Below are 19040 nucleotides of genomic sequence, written 5' to 3' on the forward strand. Positions count from 1 at the left end.
CCAGAGCTTGACTCGTTCCCGAGAAGCCGGAGGCTCTGGCCAGGTGGCGGCCGCTCGCCCCCCAGGGCAAAAAAAGAGAAAAAAGCCATTTCTGGGCACACTCTGGCGAGGCAGCAGGAACTTCGGGATGTTCCCCGAAGTTCCTGGGATGAGCCCACGCAGGTGTATCCACTCTGGTTTCATGTGGGGATGCTGAAGCCACATGCCAGTCTGCAAGGCCCTAAAAGTAAGGAGCTGCTAGCAGAAAAGCTAACGTGAGAAATAAAAGAATTTTTAAAAAATTAAAAAGCAAAGGCAGGGTAACGTTCTAGTCGTACTCAATCACCCACAACATCTTCTGTCTCGTAAGATGGTCACATTTGAATGGTATGCTTATTTTGTTTTGGTTTAAATCTATCTTATAAACACCTACTGAAACCAGCAAGTCAAAAAGTTTTCTCTTTCCCTTATATCTGCAGTGGAGACACCTGAAGCATCCAGAGAGGTCACAAAATCCAATTATTCCAATGAGCAGGGATAAAAGACAACGTCCTTTCAGATCGCATCTAATTAAATTAACCAAAAATCGGTGTAAGCGCTAACTTGGCGCCTGTTATGACCGTCTGGAATCTCTTGGATCTTGTGAATCCGGCAGTTGGCCGCGTTGCAGTAACTGTCTTTTCAAGGGACTGCTCGCCAGCGAGCGGCTGGGTACAACTGCGGGAGACACGTCCCAGCTGCGCTGCTGCATTCCACCCTCAAACGCGGCAAGCGCGGGTTCATTGCTGAGCCCTGCGGGCAGTTAAGCTCTTTAGAGTGCTTGAAGAGTAAATGCAACAGAAATAGCAAGGGGGGGTTAAATACAATTTGTTAAGGTGAGGAGCCAAATAGAAAAGACCTGCCTGGAGTTCCTGTTTAGATACATTTCATCAGTAAAAAACAATACAACGTTTTACAGAGTATCCTCCCCAAAACTGTACAGAAATTACAAACATTTCCCCTCTGTCCATAAAGCAGAGTTTAAATTATCCCATTTCATAGTCCATATTCAAGGCAACAAGTGAAACGATGCTGCTCAGTTCGTCTTGTCGGAGAAGCAGGATCGTTCTTCTGAGCTGCAGTCCTGCTAGAGATGTTACTCTCCAAACACCCCTAGAACGTTGACTCCTGATGCACCAAAATTCACTCGCCTGCAAAAACAGCATTATAACGATAAGACACAAGTAAGTTAAAGCTCCTATTTAAAACAAATCTTCATTACAAGAAAAACTGCCAATCCCACACATCAGCATTTTAACATTTATGTAGGTATCGTGTTTCACCTCGAATTAAAGACAGCTCTTTCAGAACAAAAAAGTCCGGACATTGCTTTTATGTCAGTGCAGCTTTCACTGTGCACTCGAAACTCCTCTTGTTATGCCAAAAACAAGAGATTACAGCACTATGGCAGTGTCTGTCTCCTGTTTATAAATAGCACAGTACTTCTAGCAAGAAGGTAGCAACCTGGTTGTCTGGCCAAGGCCACTATTCCGCAGCATGGACTCCACAGGATTTTTCAGCCAGCACAAGACCAAAGAAAAGCACAAAACATTTCCTGCATGCTCGTGCACACAAAACTGACATGATTTTGTAAAAAGGCAGCCATTACTTAAAATGAGAAGAGCATTTTAATTCCATCAGTATCGTCCTATGATAGCAACTTCAGTTACGGTATTTCAAAACAGAAAGCTCCTGCTCGGATCTCGTGCGCAGCGCAATGATACGGAACGTTTGACACTTACCCAAGCATCCCAGATTCTTCTGTCTTTATGATGTACAGAAACATAAGCAATGTATGGAACATGTTGTTTCTGCCCTGAATACCACGGGAAGAGAAAAAAACTTGGAAATGAAATCACATGCAAACAACCACACTAATATCTTAGAATGTCTTATTTAAAACAACTGTCATCCCCTGTCCTGATCTTAGGTGGAGCAGCACAATTTTTCCTTCAAAACGTTTTGCAAGATACATATACTGCAGTGTGCGCCCTGTCGGCCTGTTATATCATCAGAGATGAGAAAAAACTATAACAGAGACCTCGCGAAATGGTATTACAGCTTAGACTGCTGGGGTTTTGCCTCAATTCTTATCTTTCAATTAGGCAAACATCAGAAAAAGACCAAGCTTGTTTTCTAGATGGATTATCACCCTCAAATATTTTTAAATGCTTTTTAAAAGAGCTTTTCTGAAATCAGAAAATCAAGTCACAATCGGGGCTCAATAATAAAATCAAGATGTACAGGAAAAGTCTAGTATTTTGATATTGAGATTAGATGTTTCCCTCCAAAAACTCGTACAGACAAGCATCAGTCTCGTTGGCACTGAGGAACAGCAACTCACCTCAGAGCTTACATAAATTAGGATTTTAGAATAAATCATCAGAAAATAAACAACAAGAGGAAGCTGCTGCCTGGGCACTGATGTACCTAAGTTAGGCACTGAAGCTATCATTCAGCAGCAGACTAAATACCACACGATGGTCAAAGATCGTGGTAACATTTGCTTTCTGCACCGAGCCAGCCTACATATTCAATAGATGTGGCTAGTTCCAAAGGAAAAGGAAGAATGAAAAAGAAACAGATCAGGTCTGCTCAAGGTTTCCTGACAGCAGAAAAAACTAACGCGATCATACCTCGGGCAGATTGTAGACCTGGCGGTGGTAGATCAGCTCATAGTGGGGTGGATTGATGTTGCTTTGGTAGATGCAAAATACATTTTCATTTGTAATGTCTGTGAATTAAAGTTTTAAAATAAGATAGGGATTTTAAGAGCGCTGATGGGATCCAAGCAGGAAACAGCAGCTAAACAAGCAGTCCAAGAATGCCAATACCTGGTTTATCTGGTGTTTGAACAAAGTGTTGGGCAGTGAAGGTTTTGCCATCGGGGTATTTGGGGCTAGGGGGCAGTCTGGCATCGAGGTAAGTGCAGAATATGTGCATAAGGATCTGTGCAAACAAAAACAAATCTCATTTTAGTATCATTAAGAAGACTGACAGGACAGCAGCTTTCTTTCCATAATCTCAGACATTAGTTAGGGTATTTGAGAGTCTGTTGCTGCATCATGGACTTAATTAATCCCACCATGTTTAGAAGCCCAAGGCAGCTTAACACTTAGAGCACTGAATTCAATGGTCCAGGGCACGCCACAGACATCAAGACAAGTTTATTCTTCCTGTAAATGAAACCCTTTCAGTCACAACACGTTAAAAAGGTGCTGCATGTGAACTGAACTCCTGACATACAAGTAACTATCTTCACATCTCACAGAATTTGCAGAGTCACAGATCTGAATAGCATATGTAGGACAAACTACAAGATACCTGATTTCATGATGGTTTCTACGCTAGCTGCAAAGATTTGGCTTAGAGAGGCCGATCCGATCTAATGACAACTTTTCCAAACACTACACTTACCCAGCAAGTTGCTCCTCTCTTGTCAAAAATGGCAAAACAAAATCAATGGAAAAACTTGAACTGCTCATGAATCTTACCAGCTCTCAACATTTTGGAAGAAAGTCCTAGAACAAGTATCTTCTTAGCTAACAGCGAGAAAATCGCAGTACTGCATGTTGTGTTTTAACTCTTACAGTAGACTTCTCAACATTCTTTGGGTGCAGCGTGAGCAAATTACTCTGTAGTATGATACCTCCTGTGTTCAACATAGGATTTGTTTGGCAGACAGAAGAATTTCTATGGGCTAAATGCCCAAAGCCTCAAGAGGTCTAGCGGAAATTATTGCTTTAAGTTGCACGCAATGAGACTAACATTACTGTTAAAAACTCTTCATTTGGCACTTACTGTCTTAAGTTAATGCCAAAGCTTCGAGACAAGTGTTCAATATTAATTTCATCTGTTATATCAGAACTTCTTTCCCAGAATCTTTACAAGTTTAGTACATTGTGCAGTACTATCTCTCTTAGCTGGTTTCATTAAAAGACAATGAATTCAGGGTGTGATGGTCTGTGTTACGATCTTTAATACTTTCAAACTGCTCAGCTTGCTGTCTACCAAGATAGCCAGAGCTGCTTCCCAGCTTGTCAGTCCCAAATATTTAGTCATCTTCACAACTAGAAAATCAAATCTTATTTCAAGACAGATTTTGCTCAGCTTTAGCTTCCAGCAATTCAATCTTGTTGCATCTTTGTCAGCAAGGTTGTAAAACTTGCATATGAATCTTCTTTCTGCTTCTCCCCAGTAACTGAACATCTATAGAGGGAATCAAATCACCTGAACTCTCCTTTCAAATACAGAGTTCAACTGAAGAGTCACACATGAAGCTTGTTCTCCACTCCCTGGAGTATCTTGTGGCCTTTCTTTTAACTATTTCAGTTGAATTTTCAAGTCACTGTATTCACTGAAGTGCTTTCTCCTGACCTTTTGCATTAATTGGCTAAGCATGACTACAAGTCTGTTCTCAAGTAAGATAATGTAATCCCTGTGGATCTCTCAAGAAATATTACTGAATTAAATAAACATGAAGACACACCACTTAATCCGTTCATTCTTCTAACCATTACAGCAAAGGAAAATTTTAAGGTTCATCTTGCATGAGAAATTATGAGGTTTGGTTAAAGCAGACTTTTTTCTTTTCTTTTTTTTTCTTTTTTTTTTTTTTTTTTTTTTTTTAATAAGGTAAGAATATTGCTCTAACAAATCTGCAACCTTCTGTCAGGTTGCTCCCAAAACAGTTACCTGACTGACATCTCAGATGAGTCTAAATAAGAGGCCGGCTTAAGACTAAGACATGAAATCGCATTTTTGTGATCTGCACAATGTCCAATCCCATTGGCATTATTCCTTGCATAATTTCACTGACTACAATGGGATTATCAGGATAGGGAGGCAAACAGGATTTTGACCATGTTCCTCAAAAGACTTAATTGCTACCACACACAAAAATCTACCCTGAAAGACACACTTTAGGAAGTTATATTAAGCCTTCTTTGAAAACTTACAGCACAGTCAGTGGGCAAGTCAGCATCCCACTTACGGCCCTTGAAATCTCCTCCTCTGTTCCATCGGAATGAGCTCATGTATCCTCCCTGAGAAAGCTCTGAAAAAACAAAATTTATTCAGCTACTGGAGGTTGAAGGTGCAAGAAGGACATATTTGACACTAGCTTCAAGAACACTGCATGTATTTTCAGTGCACAAAATAGGAAAAATTAAACTAAGGAAGTGCTTATAAAGTTAGGGGAGTGGAGTTTACAAGGTATTTTTTATTGGTAATTAATGAAGGGATTAAATAGGACACTTCACACCCCAAACTGAGAGAAGAAATAAAAACTTCCATGCCAAGTCCCACATCATTACATTGGTCTGAAAAGAGGAAGTTGCAAAAACTACCTCTGCTACTTGAAAAGCAGCTCTTCTCCCCGCTGTGACTGTAGTTCAAACCTCTTAATTGACGGGGTATCTGACACCGCCGACGCTTGACCCAGCTAACGGAAACGTTTTAAAGTCAGTATGGTTGACCACATACCTTTGACCCTTTCCACCAAATACTCTTGGTTCGCTGCAATATCCAAATACTGCATTATAGCGTACAGAGTTGGCATGACTGGAGCTTTAACAAGCGCTGCTTGTTTCAGATTGCTGATGCTGGCTTCTGCATGCGACAAGAGCCAGCACGACATCTGCATCCACGACAGAAATTTGAACATTCTCCCTTACAAGGCATTAACAAATGCAATGTTACAAGGAGGAACTGGCTTTTTTGTCTCACTATTTACTAAGGTAACTTACTAAGACAATTTACTAAGATTTATACAAAGTTAACAGCTTATCCAATACTCCAAATGTTTGTTTCCAATCCCAGTGAAGTACTAGCTGTCTCCCTTAAACCACACAACATAAACGCTATGCAGCACTGTGCGGTTGCAAAAGACGACAGACCCTTATCTGAAGGGCTTGCATTCCATAAGAAAACAGAAACATATGGTGTGAAAAAGGGAAGAAGTAACATCCATTTTAAAGAGCAGTAGGAGAGCAGCAAGGTAGAGATGAGGTCAGTAAGTGATAAGATGCAGATCTTGAGGACAGACTACAAACAGGCCAAAAAAAAAAAAAAAAAAAAAAAAAAAAAAAAAAGTAGGCTTTGTTTAAATGAAGTCTATCAAATCCTGCTCTTGATTGAGGGGGATATGCATGTGATAAGGCAACGGAAGGAGTTCCTTCAGAGTTGCACTATGAAATTTTAGCTAGAATTCTAGCTCATCAAAATGCTTAAAAAGGAGGGGGGGGAACCCCAAAACAGCAAAAACCAACTGCCCCAACCAAAAGATCTTTTCTTCTAATGCCCATAGCTCTCCAAAATACACCTGAGATTATCCTCCCCAACCCCACTTAGTGCTACTCCTAGTACTTAAATAATCTTTAATGCATCTTAATCTTAAAATGATCTTAGATCTTAAATGCAAATGATTAATAACCTATCTGTGATAATAGAATTATTCTAAGTTAAAATAAATAAATAAATAAAATTTAATGTATCTTAACCTTAAAATGATCTTAGATCTTAAATGCAAACGATTAATCGCCTGTGATAACAGAATTAATTTAAGTTAAAATAAATAAATAAATAAATACTTCCTAGGTCTATAGATTTATTATTATCACAGTCATATGATGACTTCTCAGTTCTTAAACAATATTTGGATACAATGTATCACATCTAAGTTTTCATAAAACTTTTTGTGGCCTGTTTGCTTTCAGACAAGATAGCAGGTAACAATTTAAGGAAGTAACAGCAATAGGTTTTTCAGGAAGTAGCTGATTTTAAGGAAGTTTGGAAAGACACATACTAACGTAGACAGAGAGGGCTGACAGGCAACCATCCTTGCAACGTGTGATAGTTTTCTGACAGTTTAAGATACAAGGATGTTAATCTGAGCCTTTAACTCTCCAGGAATGAATTCAGAGGAAACAAGAGGCTTAAGAATTTTATGCTATTGCAGCATCAGCATGCCTTTATCAGTATTTCCAGAAATCCTATGAAGAATCCTTCCAGTTTAGTAAAATGCATTACATGAAGCAAAGATCACACCAATACAAACAGGAAACGGAACTGTAATTCTTAGCAGACTTGTTTTCTATACTACCTATGCAGTGCCCTGCTATGGGGTGGCCTGCTACCAACCACCACAGCGAACCCCCCAGTTACTCTATCATCATACCTCCAACCTGCATTTCTGGGTACCCCGTTCTTCTCAGCTGACTGCTCACAGACTCAATCTCTTGTACAAGTGGCACTAAAATAGTCTCATTAATCCACTAGGAAAGAGAAATGCAAAAATTAAAAAGCTTAGAAGCAACAAGAATGTGACAAAAATGTTAGTTTACTCTCTAGTCAGCATCACTGTTACAATCACAAAGGAGTTTAACAACAGGAACTTTGAAGTCAACCAAGGAGGAGAAGTAATTAAGAGCATCAATTTAGATAGGGGTGATTGGCTCTAGAAAGACCCTCTAAAATGCCAAAAATTCACTATAGAGGACTTGGGAAAACAAATCTCCAGAAAGCAGTGATACTGATAAAGCTTTCCTGAACAATGAGAAAAGGGGTATTCTGAGGCACTGCACGACACTCATAGTGGTAATTTAAACTTTCATGGGTCCACTCCCTCTCAAAACCCTTTCAGGAAATGAAGGGCCTGATAAACACAATATGTGACACTTGTATGTGACACGATTTGGGAACTGAAGCCAAGCTGCCTGTAGGTTTATGAACAGATGCTTAGGAATCTGGTACAGAACAGTCATAACCCCACATCTCATAGAAATCTTTTACTTTTCACTCGTCCCACTACTTAGAAGAACTACATACGTGATAGTTGCTGACTGAAGGGGTAATTCAAAGTTAGGCTTACAAATTATTTTGTCATAGTATGTGATTGTATTTCCTCTGCTAAAGCAATTGCCTAAGACCAAAATTTTCTTTTTGTTTTTTTATTACACTCCTCAAGGCTGTTGGAAAAAGTCAACGGGCTGGCATTTCCCATGCTTTATTTGAGTCCAGAAGGAGTTTGAAATACAGGAGAAAAAAAACAGAAAAAATTCAGAAAATTGGGTTGTAGAAAGAAAAAACAAGTCTTTTCACATCCACTGTGTGTTAAGATGCACGTGTCTTCATTCAAAGGTGGGTGAACTTTACAGCTGTAAAGTTTTCAGAACAGAAAACACCTAGGTCAGCAAGTGCAAAAGTTCAGGTTGAAAATGTGTCCTAATACTTCTTTGTTACAAGCATGCTGTTCTAGTCTCCATGTCCAAGCCCACCCTAATCCTCAAATAGACTCAAATATGTAATTCTTTTCACTTCCTTAGGTATACATGGAGCACTGAGGTACTTTTTCATTCTGCTGTACCTATTCTAACAGCAAAAACAGGCAGTTCATAGGGACCGGACTTACACTTCTGAACCTAGCGGTCCAGGAATCCAGGTAATCAAGCTGTCGTCGATTCACAATCACCCTTGCCCAAACCTATGGAAAGAACATTATTACCTACATACAGCAACCTAACAGAATACTAAAGAGTTTTTAGGGCCTACGACGTTTTCTGACCGCAGCCACAGCACATAATGCAAATTGCATTTGTTCCAGAACTCTCATCTAATGGCTGTATCATGTGAATTCTACAGTAGCTTACCATACTACTCTCCTACTCTCTTTTCACAGTACACTAAATCTCCCGTGAGTCCAAACGCACAGTTTTGCGTTCCCTGCTCTGTTAGGATAAAATTGGTCCAAGTTGCAGGGTAGACTAAGTTAATGTACGACATAAAGAAAACAGATCAAATTTAATTAAAAGCTACGTTAATGACATTCTTTTGAATCAGACTTATTCCAGACACAAATGTAAAGGAGAACAATTTTACACACCTTCAACTATTTCACTACATTAGGTACAGGTCAGTTTCCAGTCATTTTTTATGTCACAAGTTTATTTTATCCAGAGTACAAAATGGTAAAAAAAAGTTCCGCAACCACCATTCTTGAGTTGAACTCGAAGTCTGTCTGTTCTCAGACACACAGTAATATTAAACAACTTCAGATAAAATAATTCTGAAGAGTTGGCCAAACCAACAGAAGTTTCCAGCTTTCCACCGTGGCCTACACGGTGAGTATTAGTTAATTACAAAGACCACAAAGCATGAAACCTGAAATTCTCTCAGGAGTCACTTTTCCACCTAAACACAGGTACCTTGTTCACCAAGGAAGAAATCATTTTACAATTTTACAATTGTAAAATTTTACAGTCCGGAATTTGAAATGTATACCCCTTGTGGCAAAAAGTCTTACAAGCTGTATGAAGATGGTTAAATGCTATAGGATTTCTCCCTTTCTAGCACCATTGACGGAGTTCACATTTGGATGGAGCCACATATTTTAGAGCCCTGTTTTTCTCTCTTGGCTCCTTTGGTGCTGAGCTTACTTCTTCTGCAGTCAGTGGAGAGCTCAGACGAGCTTCGTCCTTGTGTGCTGATGGAGCCTGGGGCATGCAAGCCACCTGATACTGGTACTTTCTCAGCACCTGTGCTTGCTCTACTAAGGAACGGCTGTAGTTCCAAAAGGTTGGGCTGCTGGAAGGAGAGCTGGAACATGAACTTGCTGAAATGACATTGAACAGCCATAAAATTATCACCAAGTAATCACAGAAGCAACACTGCAGGCAATAGGTCACTATATTAAGGCTTTGACAGGAGAGATGTGCTCATGAATTATCATAAATACATACACCAAAATCTGTCTGCATAAACACTGATTTCATCTTTATATTAATAAGGCACTGTCCCTATCCCAGACAAAAACTGCCTGCAGGTAATTCACCACCTTTAGCTCAACTGCCTTCTCCACAAAATATCCCTCTCGTCGAGGTGATAAAGCCCTTCAACTCATTGTAGTCCACTATACACAACAAATGCTACAGAGATTATTAGTATATCTATAATATAGACTAGTACTTCAGCAGCTCTCTTTCTGTGCAGGAATCTTTTCCAACTTTTCTCATCCACTCCTCATCAATAAAACCAACATCCCCTCCTTGCCAAGCTTTTCAGGCTACATGAAGTTATTTACGTACCCAATTGAAGTCTACGCTGTTTCTCTTCTTCGCTTCGAAGGTACTTTTGCAGTGACTTGCGGTCTGTGATTTCATCATCTTGACTCATACGGGAATTATACCGCATTGGTGAAAAGTGGCAACGAGACCTTAGCCCGGTGCTTTCCACTGGCCCAACACTTGAGGCATATGGTGAACCAGTAGGAGAAGAGCTGAAGCTGGAAAGCTTTGGGAAACAAAAGCAAACAGTTGTGTCACATGAGGAAAGTGAGAGTTCCATTTTGACTTTATAAACTAAATGAATAGATCGACTCAACATAAGAATTGATTACTCTGCTGATTGCTGCTATAAAATATGCTCTCCTTTGGGGGAAGGTTTTTGCTATTTTGTAGTTACATTCTAGTTTCTTATTTTTGCTGTGCTCTGAAAGAATCTAGCTACTCTAAAACAAATAAATTAACACCAGGGAAAGAGGATGAATACTGACAAGACAAATTTCATCTGCTTTGCAAACAAAGCGAACACACACACAGGACCCTCCACTGCCGGCCGCACACCTCCAATGGCTTACAGCACAACACAAGGACACGATAAGCAAAGCCAAACCGTTCCCCTTGAAGCCACCTTGGTCATTACCTTACTGTAGCTGCTGCTTGGTGAATAGATTAAAGCACTGCTATAAGAAGCGCTGTTGCTTGACAGAGCCTGCCGCTGAGGGCTGTACCCTGAGATACAACCAGAAGTAAACTTTGGACTGGCCCTGAAGGGCCGGGATGGGCTGTAACTCAGCACAGTTTGACCCTGGACTCTAGGAGAAGGCGTAGAAGAAGGGACTTTCTTCGCTGCCAGCTCATGTGCTGGAATTATTTGTACCGCTGCAATAAGCAAAAAAAAACACAATCAGCACTGTACATGCAGCAGCCCAGAACTCTCCTCCTCACTTTAAATACACAGCAAAACACACATACACAACTCTCTTCCCTTAAGGAAATTCTAGGACACTAAAAAGACTATTCTAGTCTGACCCCTACAGGATTCAGCAGTCAACCCCAAAGACATAAAAATCAGAAAACTGGGACACGTGATCATAATTCAATACAAATTCTACAATTTAAAATTTCAGTTAAATTCTACCAAGCACCTTTGCATAGCCCGAGGCAATTATTTAACTTATTTGGTCAGCTACTCTACCTGCCTGCTTCATGTGTCTTTAGCACATCTAATGTCTCATTTACCTGTGCAAACCCAGGTATTACACTCCTCAGCTGCGGTGATATAACCCTGCTCCCGTATCTGCCGCTCTTTCTCTGGAGGCAGCCTAGTAGTATGTAACACATTGTACTAGCACCTTGCTTTTGCTGTATTTTCAAACTCTGCCAAGTTTTTCTATATTTGATAACATCACTTAGACGTTCAGAACTTTTCAGAGCAACTGCTCTCTAGCCTGTCATTTTCAGACTGCACACTAAGGTCTCTTTTCTCTTTCTAATTTGGCGCTCTCCAGTCAGTATGATGATAGTAGGATACCAAATTTAAATACAAACCTATACACTCTGCCTTGTTCTCAATCCCATTTATAGGTTACAAATTCCTTGTCCAGCTTCATAAAGTTTAAGTCTCTCTCACTGCCCTTTAACAGCCCACTCTCCTTTTGTATTGGTTGCTTCCTCTCCACTTCTCCCCTTAATTGCTCATCAATTTATCACTTTTATTTTGAATTTTTATAGGCTGCAGTTAGTTCATCTTACTGCTCTTGTCAGATGAGGTAACTGAGAACTCACTTCACTAAAGATTCATGGGCTTGAGAAAGATATCATCTTTAAAAAAAGTATTTATAATTTATAACACCTACCTGCATTCTGCATCCCTAGAAGGATCTGCTGTCTACGAGTCATGACCAAGGTAGTTGGTGCCATTGTGTACTTGAAGTACATCCAAAAATCAAATAAGGCATTCAGACTGAACAGGGATACAAGCGCAAGCTCTAGAACAAACACAAAGGTTTTTATCATGCTAGGCACCATAAACAGGAGTAACAGTAAATGATCTGAGAAAACAAGTTTATACACAAATCAAGAATAGTTTATTGTTAGGGCTACCAATAACTGCCAGTCTGAGCACGGACGTAAGACAACTTCTCCTTTTCATGCAAGAACCATTAGAGATAAATTTCCTTTCTATATTGAAATTCATTTCTGTTGCTACAATATGTATTTGTAAAAGCGAAAGGTATTTTCCAGACAGGATACAAAGCACTGCAATGAAGTTTCATGCTATTTATCAAGTGTCTTCTGCCAAACCTTCTGTCACTCGTTACCTGACATTGCTCTCACTCTTCTTCCTTTTCATCCGCTAATAGTATTAGATACAATTACTTTTGAGCCTACTCATTTGAAACCAAATTTGATTATTTGGAAATGTCCTGCAGCCCTACAATACAACACAACGCTACTATTTCAACTATTCCCCAAAGCCTTATTGCACACATTAAACACATTTAAGGTAGGAAACCTGTTCTTCACACTCTTTCTTACTTGTCACTAAAATGATGAAATTCCAACAGCACCAAAAGGGATAAAGGAAAACAAAATGAAGCTTGGTTATTAAAAAACAACAACAACAACGAAAAACCCCAAACCTTAAAAATGCTTTCCCCAGCAAGAAGAATGAAGGCTGAAACCTTCCCTCCTCCCTAAAACTAATTCACATGCTGTGACAACTCACCAATATACCAGAGCGGCCAAAATGCGATGTTGTAATAGGAACTTATAAGTTTTCCAGTCCTAAAAAGAAAAGGAAGAAGCGATCAATTTAACAGTAACTGGGTCCTATGAAATATTTAAGCATATACAAAGTAGAATGCTTTACTTAGTTGAGTCAGATATAACAATCAACATACATGTCAGTATATATCATCCCCCCAACAGACATATTAAGGAGGCCCCAGGCCCAGACCACTTTCCGCTCTTCAGCCTCCCTCCTAATCTTCACAGTCCTGTCAAGGAGCGAAGCTGCAGAAATCTGTTCTGCCACCATTGTCTGCAACAGGAAGCACACAAAGAAAGTTAAAGATTGAAAATTTATATACAGTTAGATTCTCACTCTGTACAAGACCTTTAAAAAAGTAAAAAAGCAAAAAGAAATTACATAAAAGGACTTCACATTGAGGTACCAAATCGTGTGTAGTGTTAAGAATGAGCTTCAGTGGTTTAAAAACAAAAAACAAAAAACAAAAACAAAAAACCCAAAACAATATTCCTCTTATAAACTGCATAAGCACTGTCACCTCTTCACAGTGAAACAGTTTCCATTTTCTCCACTGAGGTACAGAGGACAGAAAAGAGAGCCAGATTCCAACAGTGTTTTTGAGAAATAGCATTTTTCGGAATGCTGAGGCAACACTGCCTTCTCCAAGCAAGGAAAACAGACCAAGAAAACATCTTGCACAACCTGGCAGTTTTCCTACTGAAAACACCCACCTATCTCCTTCTGTCAGCTCAGGACAGCTCTGTACCCTCCCCATACCCTCCCCCCTTTACACCACAAAATGCCCTATGTAACAGAAATAACGCTTCCTACATATTCTACTCCTCTCATCACTCTAGCACACACCACGCCACACACACACACACACACGCGGGCGCGCTTGTCACCCACCGGCAGCCCGCCGCACTCCCAGGCCTCGCTGACAGGCCCTGAGTCGGCAGCGACACCGCCGCTCCGCTCCGCTCCGCCCCCGAGGGCGCCGCGGCCCAGGCCCAGGCCCAGGCCCCGCCCGCCGCCCCCACCGCAGCCGCCTCCAACGATTGGTCGCGCAGAGGTGACGTCACCGGAATCAGTTCTGCGGGGGGGGGGGCGGGGCGGGGGGGAACGCCGTTGCCGGGGAGATGCCGTTAACGGCGGGGGGGGGAGGGGGGCGGGGGAGACGACTCCGCTTTTGAAAAACAACGTTCGCCCGTGCACAGCCCGGCCGCTTTCCTACTGAAAACCCCCGCCCGTGTCCGTCTCCAGACCCTCCGCACACCCCCCCGCCTTTACGCCACAAAATGCCGCACACAACAGCAGTAACACTGGCCACTTTCCCTGCTCCTCCCATCAGCGCAGGAAACTGCCACGCCTCCCCCGGCCACAGGCTTCAAAACCTCTCAGCTACTTCGTCGCTGAACACAAACATACAAGAGTTACCTCAGAGAACACGCGGTTTAACTGAAATGACAGGATTTCACACGCACAGCCCTCTCCCACCTCCACCACCCTAGACCCTTCCCCACACCCCCCCCACTCTGGCACACACCACGACACGCACGGACACTTGTCACCTGCCAGCGGCCCGCCGCGCTCCCAGGCCTCGCTGACAGGCCCTGAGCGCGCACGCCCCGGCTCCCCCGCAGCCAAACCCCGCCGACCACAAGCAGACTCGGCCCCGCAACGAGCAGGCGCCCCGGGAGGGCGGCGACACCGCCGCTCCGCTCCGCTCCGCCCCCGAGGGCGCCCAGGCCCCGCCCCAGGCCCAGGCTCCGCCTGCCGCCCTCACCGCAGCCGCCCTCACCGCAGCCGCCTCCAACGATTGGTCGCGCGGACCCGTGATGTCACTGGAGGCAGTTCCGCGGGGGCGGGGTGCCGTTGCCAGGGGTACGCCGTTGCCAGGGGGACGCCGTTGCCAGGGGGACGCTCGCGCAGCCGCCCCGGACGCCCCGGCCGATGGCGCCTGCCCGACCCGGCCGCAAGCGGCGCCAGGCGCCATGGCGGCCCCAGCGCGGCGGCCGCGACGCCCCCCGCACCCTGCCGCCCGCCTTGGCCGCCACCGGCCGTGCCCACACCCGGCCGTACTCTTCCCCTGCTCGGCTCCCACTACGGCCGCGTGCGGGCACACCCCCCGGCTGCCCCACGCCAGAGCCTGGCCAAATGTGTTGCTCCTGCCTGCAAACCTCACCACGAGGAGCAGGGAGGAATAAAAGCACCGCTGGCCGCTGAAAGGGAGCACAACGAGTTACAGCAGACCGCTCTGTGAGCGCGGGCCAGCGGACAACCTCAGCTGCTCCAAAACCCTTCCTGCCTTTGCCTCAGATCCCAAGCACCAACCTGAAATTAAGAAAGCCTAAAAAAGGAGATTAACTACAAGCCTAGACTGCACAGTTATCGATAAACACAGTGTCTAATGCTTGGCCACTCTGTACAGTGTGCTGTAGGTGACCCTGCTTGAGCAGGGGGGTTGGACGAGATGATCTCCAGAGGCCCCTTCCAACCTCCATCCTTCGATGATTCTGTGATGGGCGCTTTCTCTCGCAGCTCCTGCTGTGGGGGGAATGGAAAATGCGTGGAGGACAAAGAGGCTAGAAGCTGGTCTGAGGTGCGGATCCTTACCGAGGCTTGTCAGTCTGCAGAGAGAAGGGGACTCAATCCTCATGTAGTGCTGATGAAAGTCTCCCTGAGCAGGCTCTCAAGCAAAGCTCCTGCATTTGCAGATGCGCACGCACCAGATGGAACGATGAAGCCTGGTCCTCCAGAATCGCCATTGCTAGTGAGGGGCCGCAGGCTTTGCCCTGACTTGGGCTTGCTGGAGTGTCAAGGTGGAGCAGAGTGGCACTTGGAGGAGGCTCTCCTTCAGCAGCTTAAAGGCCTGCCAGCTTTCTTGAGCTCCTTTGCCCTTCTGAGCTGCCTCCCCTGGCATCCCCCTAGCAGGTCTCTGCAGAAGGGGAAGCCTGCTCGCCTCAAGGCCAGCCTCTGGGCTCTGCTGCCCTCCTTCCTACCTGCCCTCAGGCTCTGCAACTCCACTAGTTCCCGGGTGCTACAGCCCAGGTGGCCATGGACGCTGCTGGCACCAAGCCTCCGGGGTGGCCGCTTCCCCTTCTGGCCCTGGGCACCCGCCTTCTTCCCCTCACACCCGCAAAAGCCCAGCACTCAAGGGCACCCAAGACACACACAAGAGCTAGCAGTTCCCTCCCACCATGCAGCCAGTGGACAAAGTCAGCCAGGGCTCAAAGAAGGGCACTGGAAGGGCTCTTGTACAACCAGCAACCACAGGACAATGCATTTGCAGAATGCAGGCTAGCACAAGAAGGACCCCAGTCAGGAACACTTACCACTCCTGTGTTCTGATGGCCTACATTCACAGGCTGTGTAGCACGTACCCTAGCTTCTGGACGTGGTTTCTTTCCACCTGCTGCTGCATTCTGTGCAGAGCACTGTGAGGAGACTGGGAATGGACTGCAAATATACACACGGGGAGGTGGTATGAGCACAGGGGGAGTAGGATCTCCACTCCCCCCTCACAAGCTGGGCACCTGCTTCTGCAGCAGAAGGCAGTGCTGCAGCAGAAGCACAGGGATTCCACTGACTGCAGGTACATCAACAGCTGTGAAGACTACCCCCAAATAAAACACTCAGGGCTGCACATCATGCCCGAAAGAGAGCTCTAAGCTCGCCCACAGCATGACTTTCTCTCCATGCAGTGAGGATAGAAGCAGGGTCATCTACAGGACAGGCTCCAACTCATACCACTACCCCTGTCCTGCCACATGCATTAGCCACTGCTCCATGGCCCCAAAGACTCTCTGTTCAGGGATGGGCAATGGATGGTTGCTGGGCTCCCAGTGTCAAAGAAGGAGAAAGGCATCAAGGCAGTCAAGCACAAAGCTCTGAGCAGGTGGGAGCCAGCACAGAGCTCTGAAGAACCCTTCCCCACAGACAGAGCCCATATGAAGGCGGAGCATGCGTGCAGGTCACTGGGACTCAGCCGCTGGGAAGCCTTGCTCCCAAAGCACTTTCAGAGCAGCCTGCCCCAGCCCTGGCAATGCAGCCCTAACCAACCTGTGCTGGGTGGCTGCTCCCTTCATCAGGCAGGGGGGAAAGAAGCAAGGCAAAGTACTCACGTTGGAAAAATACTTGGAAGAGGAGTAGAGGACAAAAAAGGAGCCGCTCTAGTGGCTGTGAACATTGATTCCCTCATCACCTTCATCTGCAAAGGTGAGAAAGAGAGGTGAGATGCTGCCAAGGAAAGGATCTTGCTGCTCACAAGGGCAGCCCATGTTTCCATGCTCCGGAGAAGAAGCTGCCTCTCAGAACTGCAGAAACAACCCTTGCTCTTGCTCTGCAGCCCCTCCATTCTACACAACAACAGCTGTGGGGGAATAGGGGAGAATGGCTAAAAGCTCTGGCAGGCTTTTGTCGAGGGTAAGAGCCGAGAGTCTGAGTTAAGAGAGCAGTTCCTGCCTATAGAGAATTCAAGGGAGGAAAGCCCAGGGGAAGGCAGCTCACTAAACTCTAGGGAAATGTGTCGGTCAGCCTGCTAGGGAGGATGAGAGAGAGCAGTGGGGGTGCAATACATCTGTTTTACCAGGAGGAAACGTTTTTCTCAGTCCCTGCGCTCATCCTTTCCCTAAACCTTCCTGTCAGCACCCTTTTGCTCTGAAAGGCAGTTGAGCAAGGCTGAACATCCCTTTCTTGTTCAGACCAAGCATCTGAATAATCACACAGCTGAGCAAAAACTCTCCATCTCGTATTACAGAAAGGCTCAGTGCTTCCATGGCCACCAGAAAGAGCAGTGTGTTCATGGAGAGTGCAGGAGTTACAGATATATTGTAAAACTAGTGCACAAGTGGCATTTCTGAAAGCAAAGCCCCAGGGAAAGTCCGACAAGGCTAAGCAGAACCCATGGGAAGGGCCCTTCTACAGCCAGTGCCCAGAGCACAATGCTTTGGCAGAAAGCAAGCTGGCAAAAGAAGGACCTCCATCAGGAGCACCTACCTCTGTTGACTTCTGATGGCCATGTACAGGCCACGCAGCTGCTGCTCGAGCTTCTGGCATTTGCGTCCTCCTGCCCAGTAATTCCTTCTTCGCAGAATGTGAGTGAATTCCTGGAAGCATGCTGCAAATACACACCGCGGGGATGTGTGCCACAGGACACTCAGGACTGCACAACATGCCCAAAAGAAAACTCGAGGAGCCCACAGTTGAGACTTTTTCTCCAGGCACCAAGGAGAGCAGCAGCGTCAGCTCCAAGGACAGGCTCCAGGACACACCATTACCCACTGTCCTGAGCACTCTAGTAGCCACTGCTGTGTAGCCCCCAAGGACAAGCTTTCTTGGAAGCTTCAGAAATGGAACCGGGAATAACTGCTCCGTCCCTTGCAGTCCTTCTCTCTTCAGGCACTTACGTCCCTCCTTCCCATCCTCTTCAAAGAGCCCAAACAACCTGTCCTTGCCTCTAAGGGCTGCCTGAGCCAAGGGCACATCCTCTCGAGCCTGCTGCTTGCCACCCCTGACTGCTGCCTGGAAATGACCTTCCTTCCTCCTTGCTGCTGGCAGTCAAAGGAAGGGCATTGCCCAAGGGGAAACACCACAGCTTTGGGGAGATATTCACCCAAGGCACTCCTCCCCTCCAGCAGCATTCCTTGCAGCCCTCTCTTCCACCTCACTCCTCTCTACTAGGCTGCTCACCACAGCTCTACATGCCTGGAGACATTGTTGGCAAAGGATTCTGTGGCAGCAGGCACAAAGGCTCTCTCTCACCTGAAACAGGGCCCTCCTGCCTCTTCCAGGCCCTGCATGTATGTGCACACACATAGACTCCCCTTTGCATTCACATCCACCAACTCTGCACAAGTGTGTGTCATGCTTCAGTGACACACAGAGATGCCAGCCAGTGGGGTGTAGTCACACTCTGTTGGTGCCAGCCACCAGAGGGGACTTCAAAGGAAGAAAAGGGCTCCTAGCTCCCAAAATTCATCCACAACTCTGCAAACAGCCTCTGCTCCTTGGCCTTGCTGCCAGCAGGGCTCCGATTTCACTTTGACATACAAAGCTCGATCCTGTCCTGGCCACAAAAGACATCCTCCGCCTTTCCTCCTGCCTAACTGCATACTCACAGGTCTGAGCAAACAACGCACACCCTGCGGCAAAGCTCACACCAACACCTCCCTCTTCACAAGGCTTGACAAGAGCATGCAGACTTTTCCTCA

General features: G+C 45.1%; 1 protein-coding gene across 1 annotated transcript; it reads right to left on the bottom strand.

The window, feature by feature from the left end:
- Positions 1 to 1114: 1114 nt before the first annotated feature.
- LOC134154654 (transmembrane protein 209-like) lies at positions 1115 to 14824 on the bottom strand. Its single transcript, XM_062601332.1, has 15 exons — positions 14798 to 14824; positions 12980 to 13119; positions 12805 to 12863; positions 11933 to 12064; positions 10717 to 10955; positions 10097 to 10305; positions 9453 to 9624; positions 8429 to 8500; positions 7196 to 7292; positions 5503 to 5628; positions 4977 to 5074; positions 2853 to 2967; positions 2655 to 2752; positions 1761 to 1834; positions 1115 to 1169 (listed from the first exon to the last, which is right to left on the bottom strand). The coding sequence occupies exons 1-15, from the start codon at positions 14822 to 14824 to the stop codon at positions 1115 to 1117; spliced, it is 1713 nt and encodes a 570-aa protein (XP_062457316.1).
- Between the last annotated feature and the right edge of the window lie 4216 nt (positions 14825 to 19040).

The sequence above is a fragment of the Rhea pennata genome, unplaced genomic scaffold (genome assembly GCF_028389875.1).
Source record: "Rhea pennata isolate bPtePen1 unplaced genomic scaffold, bPtePen1.pri scaffold_33, whole genome shotgun sequence".
Lineage (NCBI taxonomy): Eukaryota > Metazoa > Chordata > Aves > Rheiformes > Rheidae > Rhea > Rhea pennata.